The sequence below is a fragment of the Camelus dromedarius genome, chromosome 5 (genome assembly GCF_036321535.1).
Source record: "Camelus dromedarius isolate mCamDro1 chromosome 5, mCamDro1.pat, whole genome shotgun sequence".
Classification (NCBI taxonomy): domain Eukaryota; kingdom Metazoa; phylum Chordata; class Mammalia; order Artiodactyla; family Camelidae; genus Camelus; species Camelus dromedarius.
The window spans coordinates 8,743,073-8,763,927 of record NC_087440.1 but is presented as its reverse complement, the minus strand read 5'-3'; the positions used below and the strand labels follow the sequence as shown (position 1 = coordinate 8,763,927).

The 20,855-nt window shown below is 36.5% G+C and overlaps 1 protein-coding gene across 3 annotated transcripts in view; it reads left to right on the top strand.

Annotated features, from left to right (window-relative positions):
• Window positions 1-3,065: 3,065 nt before the first annotated feature.
• Window positions 3,066-20,855, top strand: part of MINDY2 (MINDY lysine 48 deubiquitinase 2) — a 62,173-nt gene continuing 44,383 nt past the window's right edge. Inside the window, exons 1-2 of one of the 3 annotated variants that reach the window (XR_004137152.2) lie at window positions 3,066-4,026; window positions 18,591-18,648. Coding sequence is in view for 2 of the 3 variants with exons in the window: in XM_031452984.2 (XP_031308844.1) it covers window positions 3,178-4,026; window positions 18,591-18,648 (907 nt within the window). In the remaining variant the exon portion in view is untranslated. The remainder of the gene's footprint in view (window positions 4,027-18,590; window positions 18,649-20,855) is intronic. The other 2 variants (XM_031452984.2, XM_031452985.2) reach the window with 2 other exon arrangements.

The window sequence follows — 20,855 nt, the reverse complement described above, 5'->3', positions numbered from 1 at the left end:
AAAAGCATCTCCAATGTTTTACATCCAGCCAAACTATAAAATGTACAGGGAAAAAAAAGGTCTAACTATTTTCAGACAAGCATGATCTATAAAAATGTGCTTCCTATGCACTTTCTCAGGAAGCTAAGCATGTTTCACCAAATCAAGGAAAGAGGAAGACAGAAGATCCAAGAAAGAAAGGAATCCACATAGAAGAGAGGAAGAAGGAATTCCTAAGTGAAGAGAAATTCCAGGGTGAAGCTGTCCAGCTGGCCTATAAAACGCAAGTCCAGATCAGAGCAAGAGAAGTGAGTGTTCCAGAAGAGATGCACCCAAGATTAAAATGGGTCTGAGAAGTAACTTTATATGGTTGGTTGTCCTGGTTAGTCTGGTTGAATTAGTGGTAGGTGAAGAGTTAAGCAAATGAACAAAATGATGATGCAATTGTTAATTCCAGGAAAAACAAAATTTTTACAAAAAAAGTAATCACAACCACATTAAAATACCTGTTTTAGTGGTGAATAATATATATATTTATTATTCTCTAATGCTTACATTTTGAGTACTTCAATAAAAAATTTTGACATAATTGGGAGATTGGAGCAAGAGGAGGAAGAATGGTATGTGAGAAAAGAACTAAATCCTCATCATGTAATTCATCAATAAAATTCATGTTTATTCATGTGATAAATTAATAAACAATATCTGCAATTCCCAAATGAAGAAATCGGAATGTAATCATGTTACTCAGTAATACTGGATAAAGAGCTAAAGATACCTCGGAGCTGAGACTGCTTCAGTGTGGACGGATAGAGCAAGGAACTGCTTTGTTTACTGATTTTTACGACTATTACAGCCGTAACTTTGAAAAATAATGAAAAAATTTTGGATAGTAACCATCTTGTTTTAACATGGTACGCTTTACCTCACATTTAACTAAAGATGCAAATAAGCAAAGAGAGAATGAGACATTTTTCAGTTTATTGACTACTGACACTTCTCCCTAGATGCCACTCCCCACCACCCTTAGAAAAATACTATGTACATTTTCACAAACTTAAATAAATATATATATTTGACCTATACAATTGCTGACGTGAAAAGAAAAATTAGTTTATTTCTCTCTGTTATAAATAAGTTATTAAATTATGCATGTGAGCATTTAAAACATATACCAATAAAAACTACCAGAGCACGAAGGTTTATCTAAGTAAAGAATTTTTGGAAGATGGTAAAAGGCCATTATTTGAGATGCATCTTTCATGATTTTTGGTTCTACTATGGCTTCTGGACTGTAAATGATTCATTCATTCAATTTATTCATGTAATACACCTTTACAAATTTCCTTTTTATAATCAAGGAAAAATGCTAAATTCTGAATTCCCTGAAATCTATAATATTCTCATTTGTACTTAACAGTCTTAAATACTGTCAAATTATTAACCCAGCAACATATTAATCCAGCAACATATATTTTAATCTGTTAACATTTGCCATTCTTTTTCAGGAAAAATTCTAATTTGAACAATACTATTTATTGCTTACAGATTGACATGGAGACCAAAACCACACAGAACTCCTAAATTCAGTATTTCTGAAGAAGCTTTCTATTATCTTTTCTAACTTCCCTCTTTTCCAAGAGTTGGATAAATATAATATTGTTCCATTGTAAAAAGATGAAAGGAGCTTTATCTTCTGTATTGTCAGGAAAAGGTACTTCCCAGGCAAATATTTACATGAGCTCCATTTTCTGCATTGTCAGGAAACGGTACTTCCCAAGCAAATATTAAAGATGACCTCCATCTTCTGCATTGTCAGGAAACGGTACTTACCAAGCAAATATTTAAAATGTAGCAATAAGAAAAAAACCACTAGACAGTAAACCTCATGAAGATATGAACCATTTCTCTCATTCACCACATCATCTCCAGTGCCAAACAGTATCCAGCAATGTACTGGGTACTGAAATGTGTTAAATGAGGGAATGAAACACTACTTAGTAATTTTGTCTACCTCCTCTAACCAAGAGGTACAAAAAACAAATAAAACAAAAAAAACCTAGAAAAACTCCACCAAAAAATACATTCTACTAGGTATCAGGAATTTATATGTATGAATACCAAGGAAGACCTGTCTTGTCAAATTTTGTATCCCCCGACCCTAGAAAATGCTGAAAGACAAACAAACAAAAACCCTTGTCTGGAACAGGTCAGAATACTACCCTAATCTCCTTTTACGTCCCGCCTACTCTGCCTTCTCTGAAAACTGAATGGCCTTCAGAAGAGTAGATTCTCAATAGAAAAGTCACTTTTCCAGGAACAGGCACTTCTCACTCCGTGCAAAGTGAGGCCAAGTTAACAGAACCGCAAGGTCTTGGCTAATGCAAGCACAAACTGATTTATTATGATTGGCCCAAATTACCCACTTTTTTTTTGCTGCGCAGGCCAATATCCACAACCGCACTGACGCCTCATGTAGGGCAAACGTTTTCACCAGTAGCTGGTGGGGAGCACAGTGTTTCTCAGCCAAAACCGAGGGAGAGTGGAATTTGTGCAGTGTAGTAATCCAAACATCTCGAGTGGATTCCAGCCTTTAAAATCTGCATCTCGTAAGACATTCCTTCAATTTTCCACAATACAAGCTGGGAAAACAAATCTCCTGAGCCCTTCAGGGACGACCTCCTTTCCAAACACTACAACCACTGCCAACTCTCCATCCCCGAGCCCAAGACTGAACCACAAACGACCCAGCTCTGAAGGGTCACACCCGAGCTGTCCGCCACCCGCCTCGCCTTTAAAGAAGCCGCGCGCGGTCTAGCTGCCCCAGAGTTCAACTTCCGGCCACATAATGAGAGGATGTTTTTCTCCTGGCCACTCCCTCCTGGCCACGCCCTCCACGCCTCGCCTTCCGAGCGCGAGCCGGAGCGCGCGGGCGCGCGGGAGGGGCGGGGCCGCTTGGGAGGCCTCTGAGAGGTTCTCCCTCTCCCGCGGCGTGCAGGCACGCGCAGGCACGCCCAGGACTGGCGGACAGCGCGGCGGCGCGCGCGCGCGCGCGCTGCCGGGGCCCTCCCCCGTGACGTGCCTGGCCGAGGCCGCGCAAGGGCCCTGTAGCTGCCAGTGCCGCTGTCATGGCGTCCGAGGCGCTGTCTGAAGAGAACCCGCGGCGGTCTATTTAGAGCGAGGGGCTGGCGGCTGGTTATGGAGAGCAGCCCCGAGAGCTTGCAGCCGCTACAACACGAGGTGGCCGCTGGGCCAGCGCCAGGGACAGGTTCTCCGCAGGAAGGGCGACAGGGGACCGGGCTCGCTGCTGGGGATGGTCCTGGAGTATGGGCGGCGGAGAGCAGCGGCGGGAATGGGCAGGGGGCGGCGGCCGCCGGGAGGAGCCTCTCGGACTCGGTTTCCCCCTCCGGCTCTCTTCAGGTTCTCGCACCCTGCAGCTCCTTCCCGGGCTTGGACTTGAAGGAGAACGATTTGGAGAGTCTTGCTGCCCAGAAGGCGCCTCTGAGAGGGCAGCACAAGGTGACCGCCTCCCCGGAGGCAGCCGAGGCCGAAGCCGGCCATGGGTTGGGTCCGGCCGGAGACGCGATCGCCCGCCCGGATCCCGCCGGCACCTGCCGGGCAGAGTCGGCAGCCGCGGGCTCCGAGGAGCCCAGCAGCGGCGGCGGCCTCAGCAGCAGTTGCAGCGACCCGAGCCCTCCTGGGGAATCGCCGAGCCTGGACTCCCTGGAGTCGTTCTCTAACCTGCATTCTTTTCCCAGTAGCTCCGAGTTCAATAGTGAGGAAGGCGCGGAGAACAGGGTCCCCGAGGAAGAGGAGGGCGCGGCGGTGCCGCCCGGGGCTGTGCCTCTGTGCGTGGAGGAGGAGGAGGAGGAGGAGGGGGAGGCGGCTCAGGTGCTGGCGGCCTCCAAGGAACGTTTCCCGGGACAGTCTGTCTATCACATTAAGTGGATCCAGTGGAAGGAGGAGAACACACCCATCATCACCCAAAATGAGAACGGCCCCTGCCCTTTGCTGGCCATCCTCAATGTTTTGCTTCTGGCCTGGAAGGTACATTCTGCAGCTTTCTATTAACCACTGGTTTTGGGGAGGGGGGAGACGGGTGAGGGAGCTGCTGCGTGTCAGCTGATGGCTTCTTCTTTTCTTTCCTTATTCATCAGCCAGTCCCTTTTTCTTCTTACATGAAACTCATTCTGAGACTCCTGTTGAAAGAATATTCCCGTATGTACATCAGAAAGAATTGCCGGTAACCTCAGATCTAATTAGAGTTCAACATTCAGTTGTGGCTGATATACTTGGAAGGACTTAGAGCATCCTAAACCCTTTGGGTTTTTGTTTTTGTTTTTTTTCCTTTTTCAGTTTTATTAGGTAGAATTACTACAGTTTGACTGCACATACATTATATTGCATGTAAGTACATATATACAATATACTGCACTTTTTTAGTTTACATATGTGTACTGATGATTGTTTCTAAGAACAGATTAGAGCTTTAGCTTTTTACACTTATGTATTTATCCTTTGATTATTTTTAAACTATACTTTTCTATGTTATTCTTTCATACTGACTTTATCACCTATGTCAAAGAGTGAACAATTGGGGAAAATGATCTTCAGAAGTTACCATCAATCCATGATACCACGGAGCAAGTTTTGATGATTATGTTTAGTCTGTTTTCCAACTCATGCTTGCTCCATTTCGGTATGGATCCTTATGGAAATGGTAATAGGGAAGATGTTGCCCCTTAGACAAATTCCATTTAAGGAAAAGTGATCGTCTGAGACCTAATTACCATAACTTCTTGGTTTTCAAAGATTGTTTTTATTTTATGCATGATTTTTACTTGCCTCATTTCGTTGGCTGTAGTTAGTTTGACATTACCAGTAACCACACATCAGAATGTGTTAAGGGAGCTATTCCATAACAACCAGAATAAGATAAGATATATCCCACTTAAAAGAGCAAAAAAGGGAAGGGCCCTTCCAAAGTAAGTATATTGAGGACTCAGGAGTGAATTACCCGTAAATTTAGTGTCTTATTTAAACTTGAAGTTTTAACTGGCTGAGAAGATGCATCTTAGAGCACATATTTTACTTTCAAATTGAGAATTGTATCTGTAGATAAAATGTTCCCTAGAAAAAAATAAGATGGATTATTGTGACCAGTTAGGAAGAAAATCAAATAAAGGGAATAGTGTTTAAGCCCCTTCATTCCTTACTAGCACAGGCTGATGCAAAAGGAATAAGATTAGAAATATTACCAGATCGGGTACATAGTGGCACTCAGATGTTTTAAGTGCAGACCATGCCTGCTCCTGAAGAGCTGTCGAGTTATTGGGAGTTGCAGCATTTGACTTGTTGGAATTATTAAAGAACAATGCAAGACAATAGTCTATAAATACTAGGTTATAGGAAACAGATTGAAATGCTTTAGATATCCCAAAAGGGGAAATTTTCATTTGGTCTGGCTTAGTTCCAGAGAGTTTCATGGAAGTTGTGGATCTTGAAGGAAGCTTTTAAGAAAAAATAGAACTTAAAATAACAGGAAAATGTAATTCCTGGGAGAAGAAAGGGTATAAACAAAAAGGATGAAAATAGAATGGAGTGAGTGTGTGTGTGTGTGTTTGTGTTTGTGTTGGATGATAGGAGTGATAAGTCTGTATTGCAGAATAAAAGAAAATAAGATTGAAAAGGTAAAGAAGAGCCACTTGATGAAGGCCCTTGAATGTCAGACTAGGGAGTTAGACTTCATTCTATGAGCCAAAGTCCCAGTCTTTTTGTAGGAAGGAATAACGGTTTCCTTTAGGCTCTTCTCACTTCTTACTTATCCATATAGTACTGCAGAAGTTTGGAAGAAAGAGCAAGTACTGTGGTCTCAAATATTTGGGGATAGATGAGATGGGCATTGAATTGACTCTTTGAAAGACATGGCTTCAAGTGAATAATCATATGTTTGGGTTCCAACTATATGTGAGGTACTAGAAATAAAAAGATGAGTAAGATGCAAGTATGCCCTTATGTAGCTCAGTGTTAATGGGGAGACAGACATATAACAGTAATCACAGTGCGCAGAAGTTCTAAATATGCTGTGGAATTACAGAGAAAAGTGTACTTGGGGATGGAATGTGCCAAGGGAAAGCTTCATAGAAGAGGTAGCCTATGAACTGGATCTGAAAGATGAATACGAGAAGTTCCTTCCAGGCAGAGGGAATGGTATATTCAAAGATACTGAAGCAGAAAAAGATTTGTTCTATTTGGAAACGCCAGCCTTGGTTGGACTACGGTGGAGATGAAGGAAATGGCAATAGCAGGAAATAAATTTGATGTGTTGGGTTAAACTGTGAATGAGCAGGCATGCTAATGAATTTTGAGATTACTTTATACAGCTTTGGTTCTTAGCCTTCTTTCTGCCTCCAGGCTATTGATGCATACAAAAATTACTCATCAGTAATCATCAATGATTGATAAGGAGGTGGATTAATAGGAGCAGGGTTGGAAAGAGCAGTGTTCTCAAAGTGAGCCAGGGGTTCTAGAGGTCAGAGCTATTTTCATAATAGTACTGGGATGTTTTTTCCCTTTTCCACTCTCATTCTCTCCCAAGTGTCAATACAGGCTGCATGATGTGTGTTGACATCATTGCTCTGACAGTGGAATGTGTGCTCATGCATTCTTGTGTTTAAATTTTTTTTCAATTTTTATTTCCAGTGTGTTAAGTGTTAATAGATGTAACCCACTTAAACAAGAGCTCTTTGGGATCCTCAATAATTTTTAGAACTGAAGAGGTTCTTGAGACCAAAAATTTTGAGAAATGCTATGAGGAACTACAAATTGCCAGCATAAACATCCTGCCTATCCTCCCTCTATTTTCCCCACTGCCTTTTCCATCCCATTCTCCAGTAGACATAAAGAAAATAGAGGAGTAAAGATTAAAGTTGATGGGGAGAGGGTGATGTTAAGGGCAAGAGAGTGTAAAAGAGACCAATACAGGCACAATTTGAGATGTAAATAGAACTAGAAATAGAACAATGTCATGATAGTAGTCTGGGAGAGAGACTCTAATTAAAAAAACAGTCAGTTATCATTGTCAAATGCAATAGCATCAAGGAGCTTGTAAAGAGGGAAAGACTGCCAAAAAGGACAGGTATCAGGACAAGGTTGCTGAAAAGTCAGGATAACAGGAATAACAGAATAGGTGGTAAAATTCTCTTCAGAGGAAAAGAACAACAATCTTTTTTTCTGAAGTAATGGAAGGAATGAGTCAAGGAAGATACAAAGACAAGGTCACGTTAAGGTGGAGGGGCAGATGGAAAGTAAGGCTTCATTATCGGTTTGGGCAGAATAGTAATTGATCTCATCAGTGAAAACTATTGAACTTGTCAGTAATTAAGGAGAGAGGTTGTAAAGCATCGAGGGGTGAATTTTGTGAGAAAATTAAGTTGTATTTTATAGAAGTTCTAAACTCACTGGAAATTATGTCTAGTAATTTGAGGCATAAGTAGAAAGTAGTAAGTGGCAGTGGATAAATCAGGGTATTCTTTAAAAGCTTCTAGTATATCAATTTTTGGGTTTTCCCCAGTATTTCTCTTATCCCTGGAGATAGGAACAGGAAGAGTCACTGGTTAGGATTATCATGGATTGGACTTTTCAAGAGTTGATTCATGGAGTCATTGGAATTAGAGTTGAAAGTGAAACAGTTGATCATCTCTTTTGGAGGAGGATGAAGTAATGATAAAAAAAAAATTAATAAATTAAATATATTAAGAGGATTTGAGAGATTCAAAGGAAGTAAGTGCCATGGTTCTGAGTAAGAGATGACAGTTAAAATTTATCAAAGAGGGTAAGTACTGAGTTGGAAATGTTGGAGTTTTAATTAAAAGTGTTGGTTTAGGACTAATGGGTAGTCGGTGATCGTTAATAATCTATAAAATAGTTGATCTGTGATAATCCAACAAATCAAGAAAGAAGTAAATCTATTCATTAAATTTAATTCAAGCTCACATTTCTAATTTTGTTTAACTGTCGCCAGGTAAATATACACACATTTATGTCTTGGAATACATTTCATTTTGCTTCTTTAGACTATTTTTGGTGTATTTTATAGTTTTTCTTTAATCTTTTATTCTGTTAAAAACAATGACATTTATAGGTTTATTTGAGAGCTGTGACCCAATTAATCATTGGTTTATAAAAATCACTTGTTTATAAAAACAAACAAGTCAGAAGAAATATAAAATATAAAATTTACTTTCTAACGATACTGGCCTATGTTATAAATGTTGAAACTGAATGATGGGTACTTGTAAGTTGATTATGCTGTTATTTTTCTACTTTTGCATGATTTAAATTTTGCATTATGAAGCATTTTTAAAAACTTCTGCCTTAATTTTTTTTTTTACTTTTTTTAATTGAAGTATAGTCAGTTTACAATGTTGTTATCAGCCTTAATATTTTTATATTTATGAAGGTATTACTTTAATAACAGCGGGAGTCCCTGCTTTGTCATGCTTTCGTTTTCTTATAGAAAGAATATAGGTTGTAAGGCCCACATACTCAAAAAATATATATATATAAAATATATACTGTACATTGTGATAGAGGACATGCAGTATTATGTGTCTAGTCATTACGTAGCATTTTCATGGAAGATTGAATGCACTGCTCTGATTTAAGATGCTGGAAGCACTTCTCCTTTCCTCCGTAGTCTTTTGGGTAGGAAATTCTTTTTTCCCTCTTCTTTGCTTAGCAGGAGCTGAGACAATCTCCTACTCCACATCAAGGGAGGAACACCAGGATTCTGAAGCAAGATTGTTTACATTAGGCTGGTTGCTCCAGACATTAAACCTAGAAACTGTAAAATAAGGATTGATACATTTGATTCAGAAAAAAACAAAGAAGCTTAAGATTAAGGGTGAAAAAAGACAAAAAGACACCCCCTCCCCCCAAAAAAACTTCACCAGGAACTAAATCAAAACACACACTACAAACTGCAGGAATTATCTCCTAGATTATATGTGTCTAAGGGCTAATTTCTTAATTTACAAAGAGCCCTTATAAATTAGAAAAAGATGAGCAACCCAATAGAAAAATGAGCAAAAGATCATTAGCAGAAAATTCAGTGAAGTTGAAATGGACATATCGTTTGTCTCATTATCATTCTTGCCAGCAATGAAGTTTTGCTCTAGCTCCCCCTCCCTCCTTGATGACTTTTCTTTTCCCATACCATTTTCACAGATAACTCTTCTTACTTTTTTTTTTTTTAGTATTTTTTAAATTGAAATATAGTCAGTTTACAATATTGTGGTCTTCTTACTTCTAAGTTTTATTTTACTTTTTTTTTTAAACTTCCTGACTAATAGGAACATTGGAATCACACAGATTTTCTTATATGCCCCTTTTCCTAAAGTAGGCACACAGCTCTTTTGAGAATTTCCATGTCTCTTTATTACTTACAAAAATGGAAAAACAGATGGTGAGCCAAATATTCCATTTTAGCCTCTGCCCACCCTGTTTTTTTTTTTTAATACAGATCCTGTAAGAAGAGATTAAAAAGTTCATACAATGGTCTAGTTTTGTCTACACAAAAGATGCAAGTAACACTTCTGAGGCTTCCGTTTCCTGTCTTTCCTAAGAATTAGGATTGGTGTAATACCTCTAGATTTGTGAGATACAGCGGACATAAGCTGAGGATGATATGAATACTCCCTGTGGTGGTTGTCCTATTTGTGATGTGTTCATTTTCTCCTCCGCTTGCTCTGAGTAGCCCTGCAGGAAAACCTTCCCATTCCTCTTCCAACCTTGTCTGTGTTGAGTCCCAGGTGAAGGACATTTGAGCATAGGTGGTACTGGCAACCGTAGGGCTTCGAATAATAAGTACTCAATTATTTTTATGTCCAGATACTATGCTAAGTCTTTTACATGCGTTATATGCATTTTATCTTTTAATTTTTTCAACCCCATCATGAAATCCTTACATACACAGTGTTCTTATTTTACATATATAGAAAATTGAGGTGCATAGAGTTTAAATAACTTACCCTATAAGTAAGGTTACCATCTGCTTCAGAACCTGAACTCTTACTTGAGATATTTGGTTGGGAAGTTAAAATTTAAGATACCAGTAAGCCTAGTGGACAATAGGTCTGGGACAAAGTAGGGTGAAAGAAGAGATAGTGATTAAATCATAGAAGCAGAATCAGACTTCGTGATTTCTTAGAACAAATCCTGGGGATCTGGGTTTTATACAGGTTCCTTCTGTTTTTAGCCCCCTGTGCCTCATCCTATGTCTTCTGAAGTATCTTGACAGTTTCAGAGCCTTTCTTGAGTTCTGTGGTGAATGAGCTTGCCTTTGCCATCAAAGTTTATTAAATATATTCTTTGATATTTTCAGTAATTAGTAACTTGTCTCTCCTGCCACTGTCCTAGTTCAGGTCACTTTCATCTCACCTGGACTACTTTAGTAGCCTTCCAACTGGTCTCTTCTCTTAGTCTCATCTATTTTTCAAGCAATTAGGTTTTTTTGGGGGGTAGATTTTTTTAGCTTGCTGAGCTACTTAAATATAAGTCCAGTGAAATTTGAACTAAAGATATCTTCTTTTATTTATTAATCTTTTATTGGGAAAATTTCACTGGAACAACATTCCTTCATTGTTTTAAAACCCTTTGAATTGCATATAAAATAGAACATTCTTGAAAATCTAATACATGTGAATATATCTGCAGCTTCTGATGTTTTTAAATAGTTTAATTAGGCCTTGGTATTACTCTGAGAATGGCATCTAAATTATGATAAAAATTGATGGTAAAGTGTTTTAAATTGGCTTAAGTTGAAGATTGTCTCTTATTAAATTTTCCTGATTTGAAATACTGATGGGAAGTAGAAAGTCAGTTAGATTTACTAAGAAGTCTGAATTTTAGTATTTTCAAGTACAGTAATTATTCTTAATAATAAATGAATACTATGTATAAGAAATTAGAATATAAAGCATGGTGTATGATAGTTTGTAATATATGTTTATTTGCTGGAGCCAGAGTTAAAGTCATGTTGAAAGTGTTACGGAAACGACAGGCCAGTCAAGAAACAAGCACCACTCGAAGGGTTGGAGTACTCAGATGTATTACGCCGGCGGGCTCAGAGGGGCTTCTGCTCCGAAGCTCTGAGTACCTTCAAGATGTGCACATGAGGTTTTATAGGGTAAAGTACAAGCTTGGGGTATTCCGCCAATAGGCATGGAACAGCTTTAGCAGCAGCATCATCACAAAAGTGGAGGCGGGGAGGCAGCAAACCAACATTCCAAAGCCAGATATGTATCTTTGAAAATCCAGCTGGCTAGCAAAAACACATAAACAGCAAACCAACACTAATTAACCTAGATTTACAAGTTAGTCCAGCAGAACTCAGATCAGTATTCCAATACTTAGACTTGTTAGCCCAGCCCAGCCTCTCCTTCACATTCCTAGACCTGTGAGTTATCTTGTTAGACCAGCCCGGTTTTTCCTTCACAAAAGGAACCTTAAGTTTTTTCAGTCCTTATTTTGAAAAATGCTACATTTCTTCTGATTCCCATTAATACTTCCAGTATTTTCTCAGTTTTTTTCTTATAAACAGTTTTATTTTTATTCATTTATTTATTTATTTTTATTTTATTAGGGGGATTTAATTAGGCTTATTTTTAGATGAGATACTGGGGATTGAACCCAGGACCTTGTGCATGCTAAGCATGCTCTCTACCACTGAGCTATAGCCTCCCCCTAATACTTCCAATATTTTCTAAAAAATAATTTCTTTACAGTTTCAACTAAAAAAAAGAATGCTATATAATATACTGCATATTCAACGTTAGTGAAACTTCAACTGAGAAGAAAAAATTGTATTATTTAGTGGTCCATTTTACCATATGTAATGCAAAAGTAGACTATAGCACAGAAATCAGATAATTCCTGGACAAATTTAAAATGTTTGTCTCCTGAGTTCCAACTCAACACTCTTTGAGTGTCAAACTAAACTTCACAGTTATGAAGCAGACATCATTTTCTTCCATCACTATCTTCCCTTACCCCATTTCTTATTTTTTATTAATTGTATGGATCTTAAGTTTTAAAGTCTTCTGAGCCTTAGAGTCAGCTTCAATTATTCTTTCTCCATCATCCTTCACTTTTCATTGGTCAAAAGTTCTGTCAGTTTTTCATTTAAAATATATTTCAGATTATGTTTTATGTAAGATTTCATTGAAAGAAAGTGTTGCTGTTTTTAAAAGTCTGTAAATGGTGGTATAATAGAAGGGGTAATTGGTTTTGGAGTCAACCTCCAAGTCACATCATAGCTCTACTACTTTGGACAAATTAACATTTTAATGCCTTTTATTCTTTGAATGAAGATAACTACTTTGTACCATTGTTGTGGATTAAGGTAATTTGCAAATTGAATGGCATTTAGCAGAAGTTAAATATATTTAATTTTTGTTCTGACTTTCTTAAGAGCACAGACTGGTAAATACTCATTTTTTTCTTCCAGCTTTATTGAGTTATAATTAACATATAGCACTATATAAGGTTAAGTTGTACAGCATAATGATTTGACTTCAATATATCATGAAGTGATCACCACAGTAAGTTTAGTGAACATGTATTATCTCATATAGATACAAAATTAAAGAAATAGAAAAAATAATTTTTTCCTTGTGACAACTCTTAGGATTTACTCTCTTAATAACTTTTATGATATAATATACAGCAGTGTTAATTATACTTACCGTGTTGTACATTACATCCTTAGTACTTACAACTGGACATTTGTACCTTTTGAATGCCTTCATCCAATTACCCCTCTTCCCACTCTCCATCTCTGGTAACTATAAATCTGATCTTTTTTCTATGAATTTGGTTTTGAAGTATAATTGACCTACAACACTATGTGAGTTCCTGTTACACAACATAGTGATTCAATATTTCTATATATTTCAAAATGATCACCAAGATAAGTCTAGTTTCCATCTGTCACCATGCAAAGATATTACCTAATTATTGACTATATTCACCACACTGTACATTTCATACCCGTGACGCATTTGTTTTGCAACTGCAAATTTGTACCTCTTAATCTCCCTCACTTATATCTCTCCTGTCTTTACCCCCCTCCCATTTGACAACCTCCTATTTGTTCTCTGTATCTATGACTCTGTTACTATCTTGTTATGTTCATTCATTTGTTTTTTAGATTCCATATAAAAGTAAAATCATATAGTATTTGTCTTTTTCTCTCTGACTTGTTTCACCTAACCTAATTAATACCTTTTAGGTCCATCCGTGTTGTCTCAAATGGCAAGATTTCATTCTTTTTTGTAGCTGAGTAATATTTCATTGCACATATGTGCCACATCTTCTTTATCCATTCATCTGTTGATGGCCACTTAGGTTGCTCCCATATCTTGGCTATTGTAAATAATGCTGCAATGAACATAGGGGTGCATGTATCTTTTTTTTAATTAGTGTTTCTGTTTTCTTCAGATAAATACCCAGGAATAGAATTATTGGATCCTATGATAGTTCTCTTTTAAAATTTTTGAGGAACCTCCATAATGTTTTTCATAGTAACTGCACCAATATACATTCCCACCATTGCTCAGGGGTTCCCTTTTCTCCACATACTTGCCAACGCTTGTTATTTGTTGTCTTTTTGACAACAGCCATTCTGACAGGTATGAGGTTATATTTCATTGTGGTTTTGATTTGCATTTCCCTGATGATTAGTGATATTGAACATCTTCTCATGTGATATTGGCCATCTGTATGTCTTCTTGGGAAAAATATCTATTCATATCCTTTACCCATTTTTTAATTGGGTTGTTTGTGTTTGTTTTGTTTTTATGTTAAATTGTGTGAGTTCTTCGTTTGTTTTGGATATTAATCCTTTATTGGATATAGCATTTGCAGATACCTTCTCCCATTTAGTAGGTGTCCTTTTTGTTTTGTTGATAGTTTTCCTTTGCTGTGCAAAAAGCTTTTCAGTTTGATGTAATCTCAATTGTTTATTTTTGCTTCTGTTTCCCTTGCCTGAGGAAACATAATTCAGAAAAATATTAATTAGACTAATGTCAAAGAGATACTGCCTGTGTTTTCTTCTAGAATTTTTATGGTTTCAGGTCTTACATTTAAGTCTTTAATTCATTTAAAATTTATTTTTGTGCATGGCATGAGAAAAATAGTTCAGTTTAATTTTTTTGCATGTAGCTATCCTGTTTTCCCAGCACCATTTATTAAAGAGGCTTTCCTTTCCCCATTGTATATTCTTGCCTCCTTTGTTGTAGATTAATTGCCCATGTAAATGTGGATTCACTTCTGGGCTTTCTATTCCGTTCCTTTGATCTGTGTGTCTGTTTTGGGGCCAGTACCATACTGTAGCTTTGTAGTTTAATTTGAAATCAGGGAGTATGATACCTCCAGCTTTTTCTTCTTTCTCAAAATTGTTTTGGCTATAAAGATCTTTTCTGTTTCCATGCAAATTTTATAATTTTTTTGTTCTACTTCTGTGAAAAATGCCATTGGTATTTTGATAGAGATTGCATTGAATCTATAGATTGCCTTGGTGTGTGAATATAACAATACTAATTCTTCCAGTCCATGAGTGTGGTATATCTTTCCAACTGCTTATGTTATCTTCAGTTTCTTTTGTAAGTGTCTTACAGTTTTCTGTGTACAGGTCTTTTACCTCCTTAGTTAGATTTATTCCTAGGTATTCTTTTTTGATGTGAAATGCAACAGATTTCTATATATTAATTTTGTATCCTGCAACTTTTCTGAATTCATTGATGAATTCTGGTAGTTTTCTGATGGTATCTTTAGGATTTTCTATGTATAGTATGTCATCTGTGAACAGTGACAGTTTTACTTCTTGCTTTCCAATTTGGATTCCTTTTATTCTTTTCCTAGTCTGGTTGCTGTGGCTAGGACTTAAAATACTATGTTAAATAAAATAAAAGTAGTGAGATTGGACATCCTTGTCTTGTTCCTGATCTGAGAGGAAATGCTTTTAGCTTTTCACCATTGAGTATGATGCTAGCTGTGGGCTTGTCATAAATGGTCTTTATTATGTTCAGGTATGTTCCCTCTGTACCCACTTTGTTGAGAGTTTTTAATCATAAAATGGATGTTGAATTTTGTGAAAAACTTTTTCTGCATCTATTGAGATGATCATGTAGTTTTTATTCATCAGTTTGTTAACATGGTGTATCACATTGATTGATTTGCAGATATTTAACCATCCTTGCATCCCTGGATAAATCCCACTTGATCATGGTATATGATCCTTTTAATGTATTGTTGAATTTGGCTTGCTAATATTTTGTTGAGGATTTTTGCATCTATTTTCATCAGTGATATTGACCTGTTTCTTTTTTTCTGGTATCTTCATTGGGTTTTGTGTCAGGGTGATGCTGGCTTCTTAGAATGAGTTCAGAAGTGTTCCATCCTGTGCAGGTTTTAGAATGGTTTGAAAAGGGTAGGTGTTAACCTCTCCAAATGAATTCACTTGTGAAAGCTTTTGGTCCTGGACTTTTGTTTGTTGGGATTTTTTTTTTCCCCTGATTTAATTTCATTAGTGGTAATTGGTCTGTTCATATGTTTTTTCCCCTCCTGGTTCGTCTTGGGAGATTGCACATTTCTAGAAATTTTTTCATTTCTTCTAGGTTGTCCATTTTATTGGTATATAGTTGTTGGTAGTAGTCTCTTATGATCCTTTGTATTTCTGTGGTGTTGGTTGTAACTTCGTTTTATTTCTGATTTTATTGATTTGGACTCTCTCTCTCTCTCTCTCTCTCATAAGTCTGGCTAGAGGTTTATCAGTTTTGTTTATCTTCTCAAAGAACCAGCTCATAGTTTCATTGATTTTTTTTAGTCTCTATTTTATTTATTTCTGCTCTGTAAATATCAATTTTTATCTCCTTAACTATGTCTTCCCAGCTTTAAGGAGGTGTTAGAATTCAGACTTTGTATTTCTTGAGTACTTATTAATTGGCATTCTGATTAAACATTAACAATGTTCTTTGGCTCGTCATTTTCATACTTACCATCAGTTATATAAACTGCTTTTTATTTCTTAGTACTACTGGGTCTTCTGCATTTCTCTCCCTGCTCAGAATATCAAAATCACAGGTATCAAAATCTTGGCATATCACTTTTGGAATGCTTTACATTCCTGCTTAGGATATTATTTATACTTCAAACAGAAGGGTTTGTTGTTTTTATTTTTGGTCTAGGGCCATATGGTCTCTGTTGCAAAGATTCAATGTTAGTGGGAAACAGGCATTTCTTCACTATTATAGTCTTTTGTCCCTAGTTTTAATGAACATCCAAAGTATTTTATTGGCTTAGATTCAAGAAAAGAATATATCACCGAGTTTGCTTGTGAAAAAGTCAGCTAAAATATTTGTGTATTTGTTGTTCCACTTTTGAAATCTGTATAAAGGTCATCATTTCCTATTTCAGATGTTTGAAGCAAGACATGGTAGGCAGTTGTTATTATTCGGAAATTTCATGAGTAAGCCCTGAAATCATCTCTTTGTAGAATTCTAGGATTGAGAATGTATTTCCCAAATACATATGCTTGCTAGTGCCTTGGTTTCTTATTTTGACAACTTTATAGTAGGACTACTGCATTGACCAGAAGAGAATAAGCTGTTTATTTATGGAATTTTCTGGTGAACATATTTCTGCAGTGAATCTTCTTGGAGTAAAAGAATATATAGTTCTTATTTTATTTAAGAAACATTGTTATGTGTAAATGGGACTTTCCAATTGGTCTGAGAGTTGTTCAGAACGTAAATATTTACAGTGTATATAAATTACTGGTTTAAATTTCTGACCTTCAAAGTGGTACTCAAACACTTTGATAAAATATTATAAAATAGCAGTTAAAGTCATCTAAAGCAGAGATCAACAAATTTTTCCTGTAAAGAATCAGATAGTAAATATTTTAGGTTTTGTGGGCCATATGCTCTCTGTTGCAAAGATTTAGCTGTGCTATTGTAGTGCAAAAGCAGCCAAAGACAGTACATAAACAAATGAGAGTGACATTCAATAAAAGTTTATTTTGAAAAATAAGCAGGAGCCTATAATCTGCCAGTGAGTTTCAGTTTTAAAATATACTATATATGGGAACTCTCTGTACTTTCTGCTCAATTTTTCTGTAAACCTAAAACTGCTCAAAAAAAAAGTATCACTATTTAAAAAAAAAATTCCACAAAATAAAAACAACCAAGAATCAAGATTAAAACCTCCATGGCATCTCTTGGTTTTCACTGAATGATAAATCTGCTAGATAACTAACTCATAAGCACTAACTGTCATGTATGCTCTCAGAGGGTCTCATACTGTTTTGTTTTACAGGGATCTTTTTTAGGACTTACTTTATTCATTGATTAAAACAAAAAATTGTGACATACTGTTACCATATGTAACATAGCATAAATGCTCAGAGCACCTTCTTCAACACTTGGGGGACTTGCTGGAGAAATTGCTTATTTTAAAATGTCCTTGGTTAAACAGAAAATAATTCCTGAAGAATTTTTAATTATACTGCTATTCTCTTGTCATTGATATGTTAATTACTCTGAGTTTCCATCCTACAGTATCTATTTTTCTTCTATTCTATGAATATACCAAGGAGTATGTGTTTCGATGAGTCAGCTAAAATATTTACAGTTATTGGCTATAATACTTATGTAACTCATCTGATAATTAATTTGAAAAATTAAATTTAAACTAATGTGTTGTAGCTGAATTAACTTCTGAAACTTAAATATGACTATAATGTATGTATTTACTTTTAACCTTTTTATTGTGACATATAGCACACACAGAAAAGTACATAAAACAGAGATGTCCAGTTTAACAAGTTATCGTATAGCAAACGGTGGAACTACCAGGCAAGTCAAGATACAGAGCATTGCCAACATTTCAGAGGCCTCTTGTATGCCCTAATCCAACTATAACTCCTTCCCTTATTCCTAGGGCTAACGACAGTTGTGATTTTTATAGTAGCCCTTTCCTTTTCTTTATATGTGTACAGCTCTAAACAGTATAGTTTAATTTTGCCTGTTTTTAAATTTTACAGATGGGCTCATATAGTGTGAATCCTTCAGTTTATGACTAATCATTTATACTGTATTCATTTTAGCTATTCAACAATAAAAATGGCCACTATAGACTGAAGTGATGAGATACTGAGCTATGTTCAAGGCTGTGTTCAGTAGAACTGCTCCCATGAGTGACCTGCCAAAACATGTTTGGTGTCTCTTCCTGCCCTTTAACTACATTTTCTATCATGCAGGACACTGTTGCAGGTGCCTAATGACAACCAGGATGGGTGGTGAAAGGCATAGCACTTGGCTCTGGAACAGATTTCCCAACGTCTCTGTGGGATCTTGTATCACCCTCTAAGTTTTATGGTGATAGGATTGACTTTGTTGTATTAAAGATTGGTTATAAAGATCTTAAAAATGTGAATGTTGTATACACATAGTAGATACATATAATACATATACAAACTTGTGTTTCTGACTAAAGAAACACTTTAATCACCAAAACATTTGATTTTATAGAAAAAATACTTTGTTTTTCAGGTGAAACTTCCACCGATGATGGAAATCATAACTGCTGAACAACTGATGGAATATTTAGGTTAGTGTTGAAAAGTGAATGATTTTTATATCTCTTTTAAAATAAAACAAAGTTTTCAAAACTTTCAAATATATTACCAAATTTCACCTTCTGAAGTGCTATTATATGAGCTATTTTTAATATCTTAATTAAAAATTTGTATCAATATGTTACTGTTCTTGGATGTTAAAGCCTTCTTTCTGACCAGCATTAAAATTTTGTAATGTAAATAAGGAGACTGGTGACATCTGGAAAACAACAAGGTACATATTAATTCCAATAAATTGCAGAATGGGAAATGGCACAGAAACCCTAACACTTCATGCAGAAAGAGTTTAAAAATACTCAGTAGACTTGAAATAAAACCCAGGAAGTGCTTTAGAACAGTGCTACCCCAAATATAATTACTTAATCTATGCCAGTCTATAAAATGTTAGTTACCAGTCTGCAGTGAGATAGAAGCTTGTATTAGAATGTAGAGTTATTTAAATTAGTAAGCACACTAGTCCATCTGAAATTTTTTCAGAGTGAAATTTTCTTAATGAAGGAAGCAATGTATTGAATTGCATTCTTACAAAAGCTTCTCATTTCAAAACAGACCAGTAATGCACAGTTTGCAGACCAGCTGCATTGAGTAGAACTTGTTTACAGAGCAGGTAGTTATATATTACCCTGAAGTCTTTTACAATTTAGCAAATAAAAATTTTTATGTTCATACTGTTACCAAATAGGAAATCTTAATCCATATTTACAGCTTTTTTAGTAATTTAATTTTTATTTTTAAAAATCTTGTTAGTTGTTTAGTTTGTCTATGCCATTCCAGACAACTAGCTAACTGATTTTTCGTGAGATGTAGGCTTAGTGAAGTAATCAAGATAGCATCTTTTGGAAGACCTTTTTCTTTATGTAACTAATGTCATATAATCCCATTTACCAGCCAAGGAACTTCATAGTTAATTGTTGATTACTTTGAATACCTAGCTATCTGGAAGTAGAATGTCTGTTTATACTTTTTTTAGCTTAGCTTGGAGATTCTTAAACCTTGTGGTTTCTGAATTACATTTCATGGAGAAGGCTGAAATATGCTTGGTGCTTTTGAGGAACAGCCAGTATGACTGCCACGGACTATGCAAAGGGAAGGGATTAGGATATGAGATTAGAGAGGTCATAGGGTAATGTCACATAGGGCCCTAGGCTATTATAGCAACTTTGACTTTTGCTGTGAGTGATCTGGGAAGCCATTAAAGGATTTTGAACAGAGGATTGACATGATCTGACTTTGAGTTTAACTAGAATTCTCTGGCTGTTATGTTGAAAATAGAAGTTGGTTGGTGGTAGAGACAGAAGCAGGGAGATCAGTCAGGAAGCTGTTACACTGGCAAAAGATGGTGGTGTCTTCAAACAGGGTAGTAGAAGTGGAGATTATAAAATGTGGTCATATTCTGGATACAGGGCTGACAGAATTTGCTGATCAGTTGAATTGGAGTGTGAGTGAAGTCAAGGGTTAGTTACCCTGTAGTTTTTGGTTTGAACAACCAGAAGGTTAGAGTTAACATCAATTGAAACAGGGGAAAAAATGGAAGGAACATGTATAGGGAGGAACATCAGGAGTTTGGTTTTGAGATGTTTATTGACATCCAAGTGAAGATATCAGGGAGGCAGTGGGATGTAGAGTTCAGGGAAGTGTAGATCAGTGCTGTGCAATAAAACTTTCTGTGTTGATGGGTACGTTCTTTATCTGTGCTGTCCAGTTTCATAGCCCCTAGCCACATGTGGCTCGTGAGCTCTTAAAGTGTAGCTAATGTGACTAAGGAGCTGAATATTAAATTTAATTTTAATTAATCTTAATTTATATGGTAACATATTCCTACTGGCTACTGTATTGGACAGTGCACATCTAGCCTGTTAATACACATTTGGGAATAGACAACATATATAAATGGTAGTTAGACTGAGTGAGATCACGAATAGAATAAATGTAGATAGAGAATGGAAGAGATGAGTGGACTGAATCTGGGACATGCTAGTGATTAGAAGCTGAAGAAGAGGAAGAATAGGCATGCTCAGCTATGTTGAAGAAAAACAGGAGACTGATTGCCTAGAATCTAAATGAAGAGTTTCAAAGAAGAGTGAGAGATGAGCTGAATCAGATGCTGCTAATAGGTCTTGCTGGATGAAGACTAAAAAATGACCATTGATTGAGCCATAAGGAGGTAATCGGTAACCTT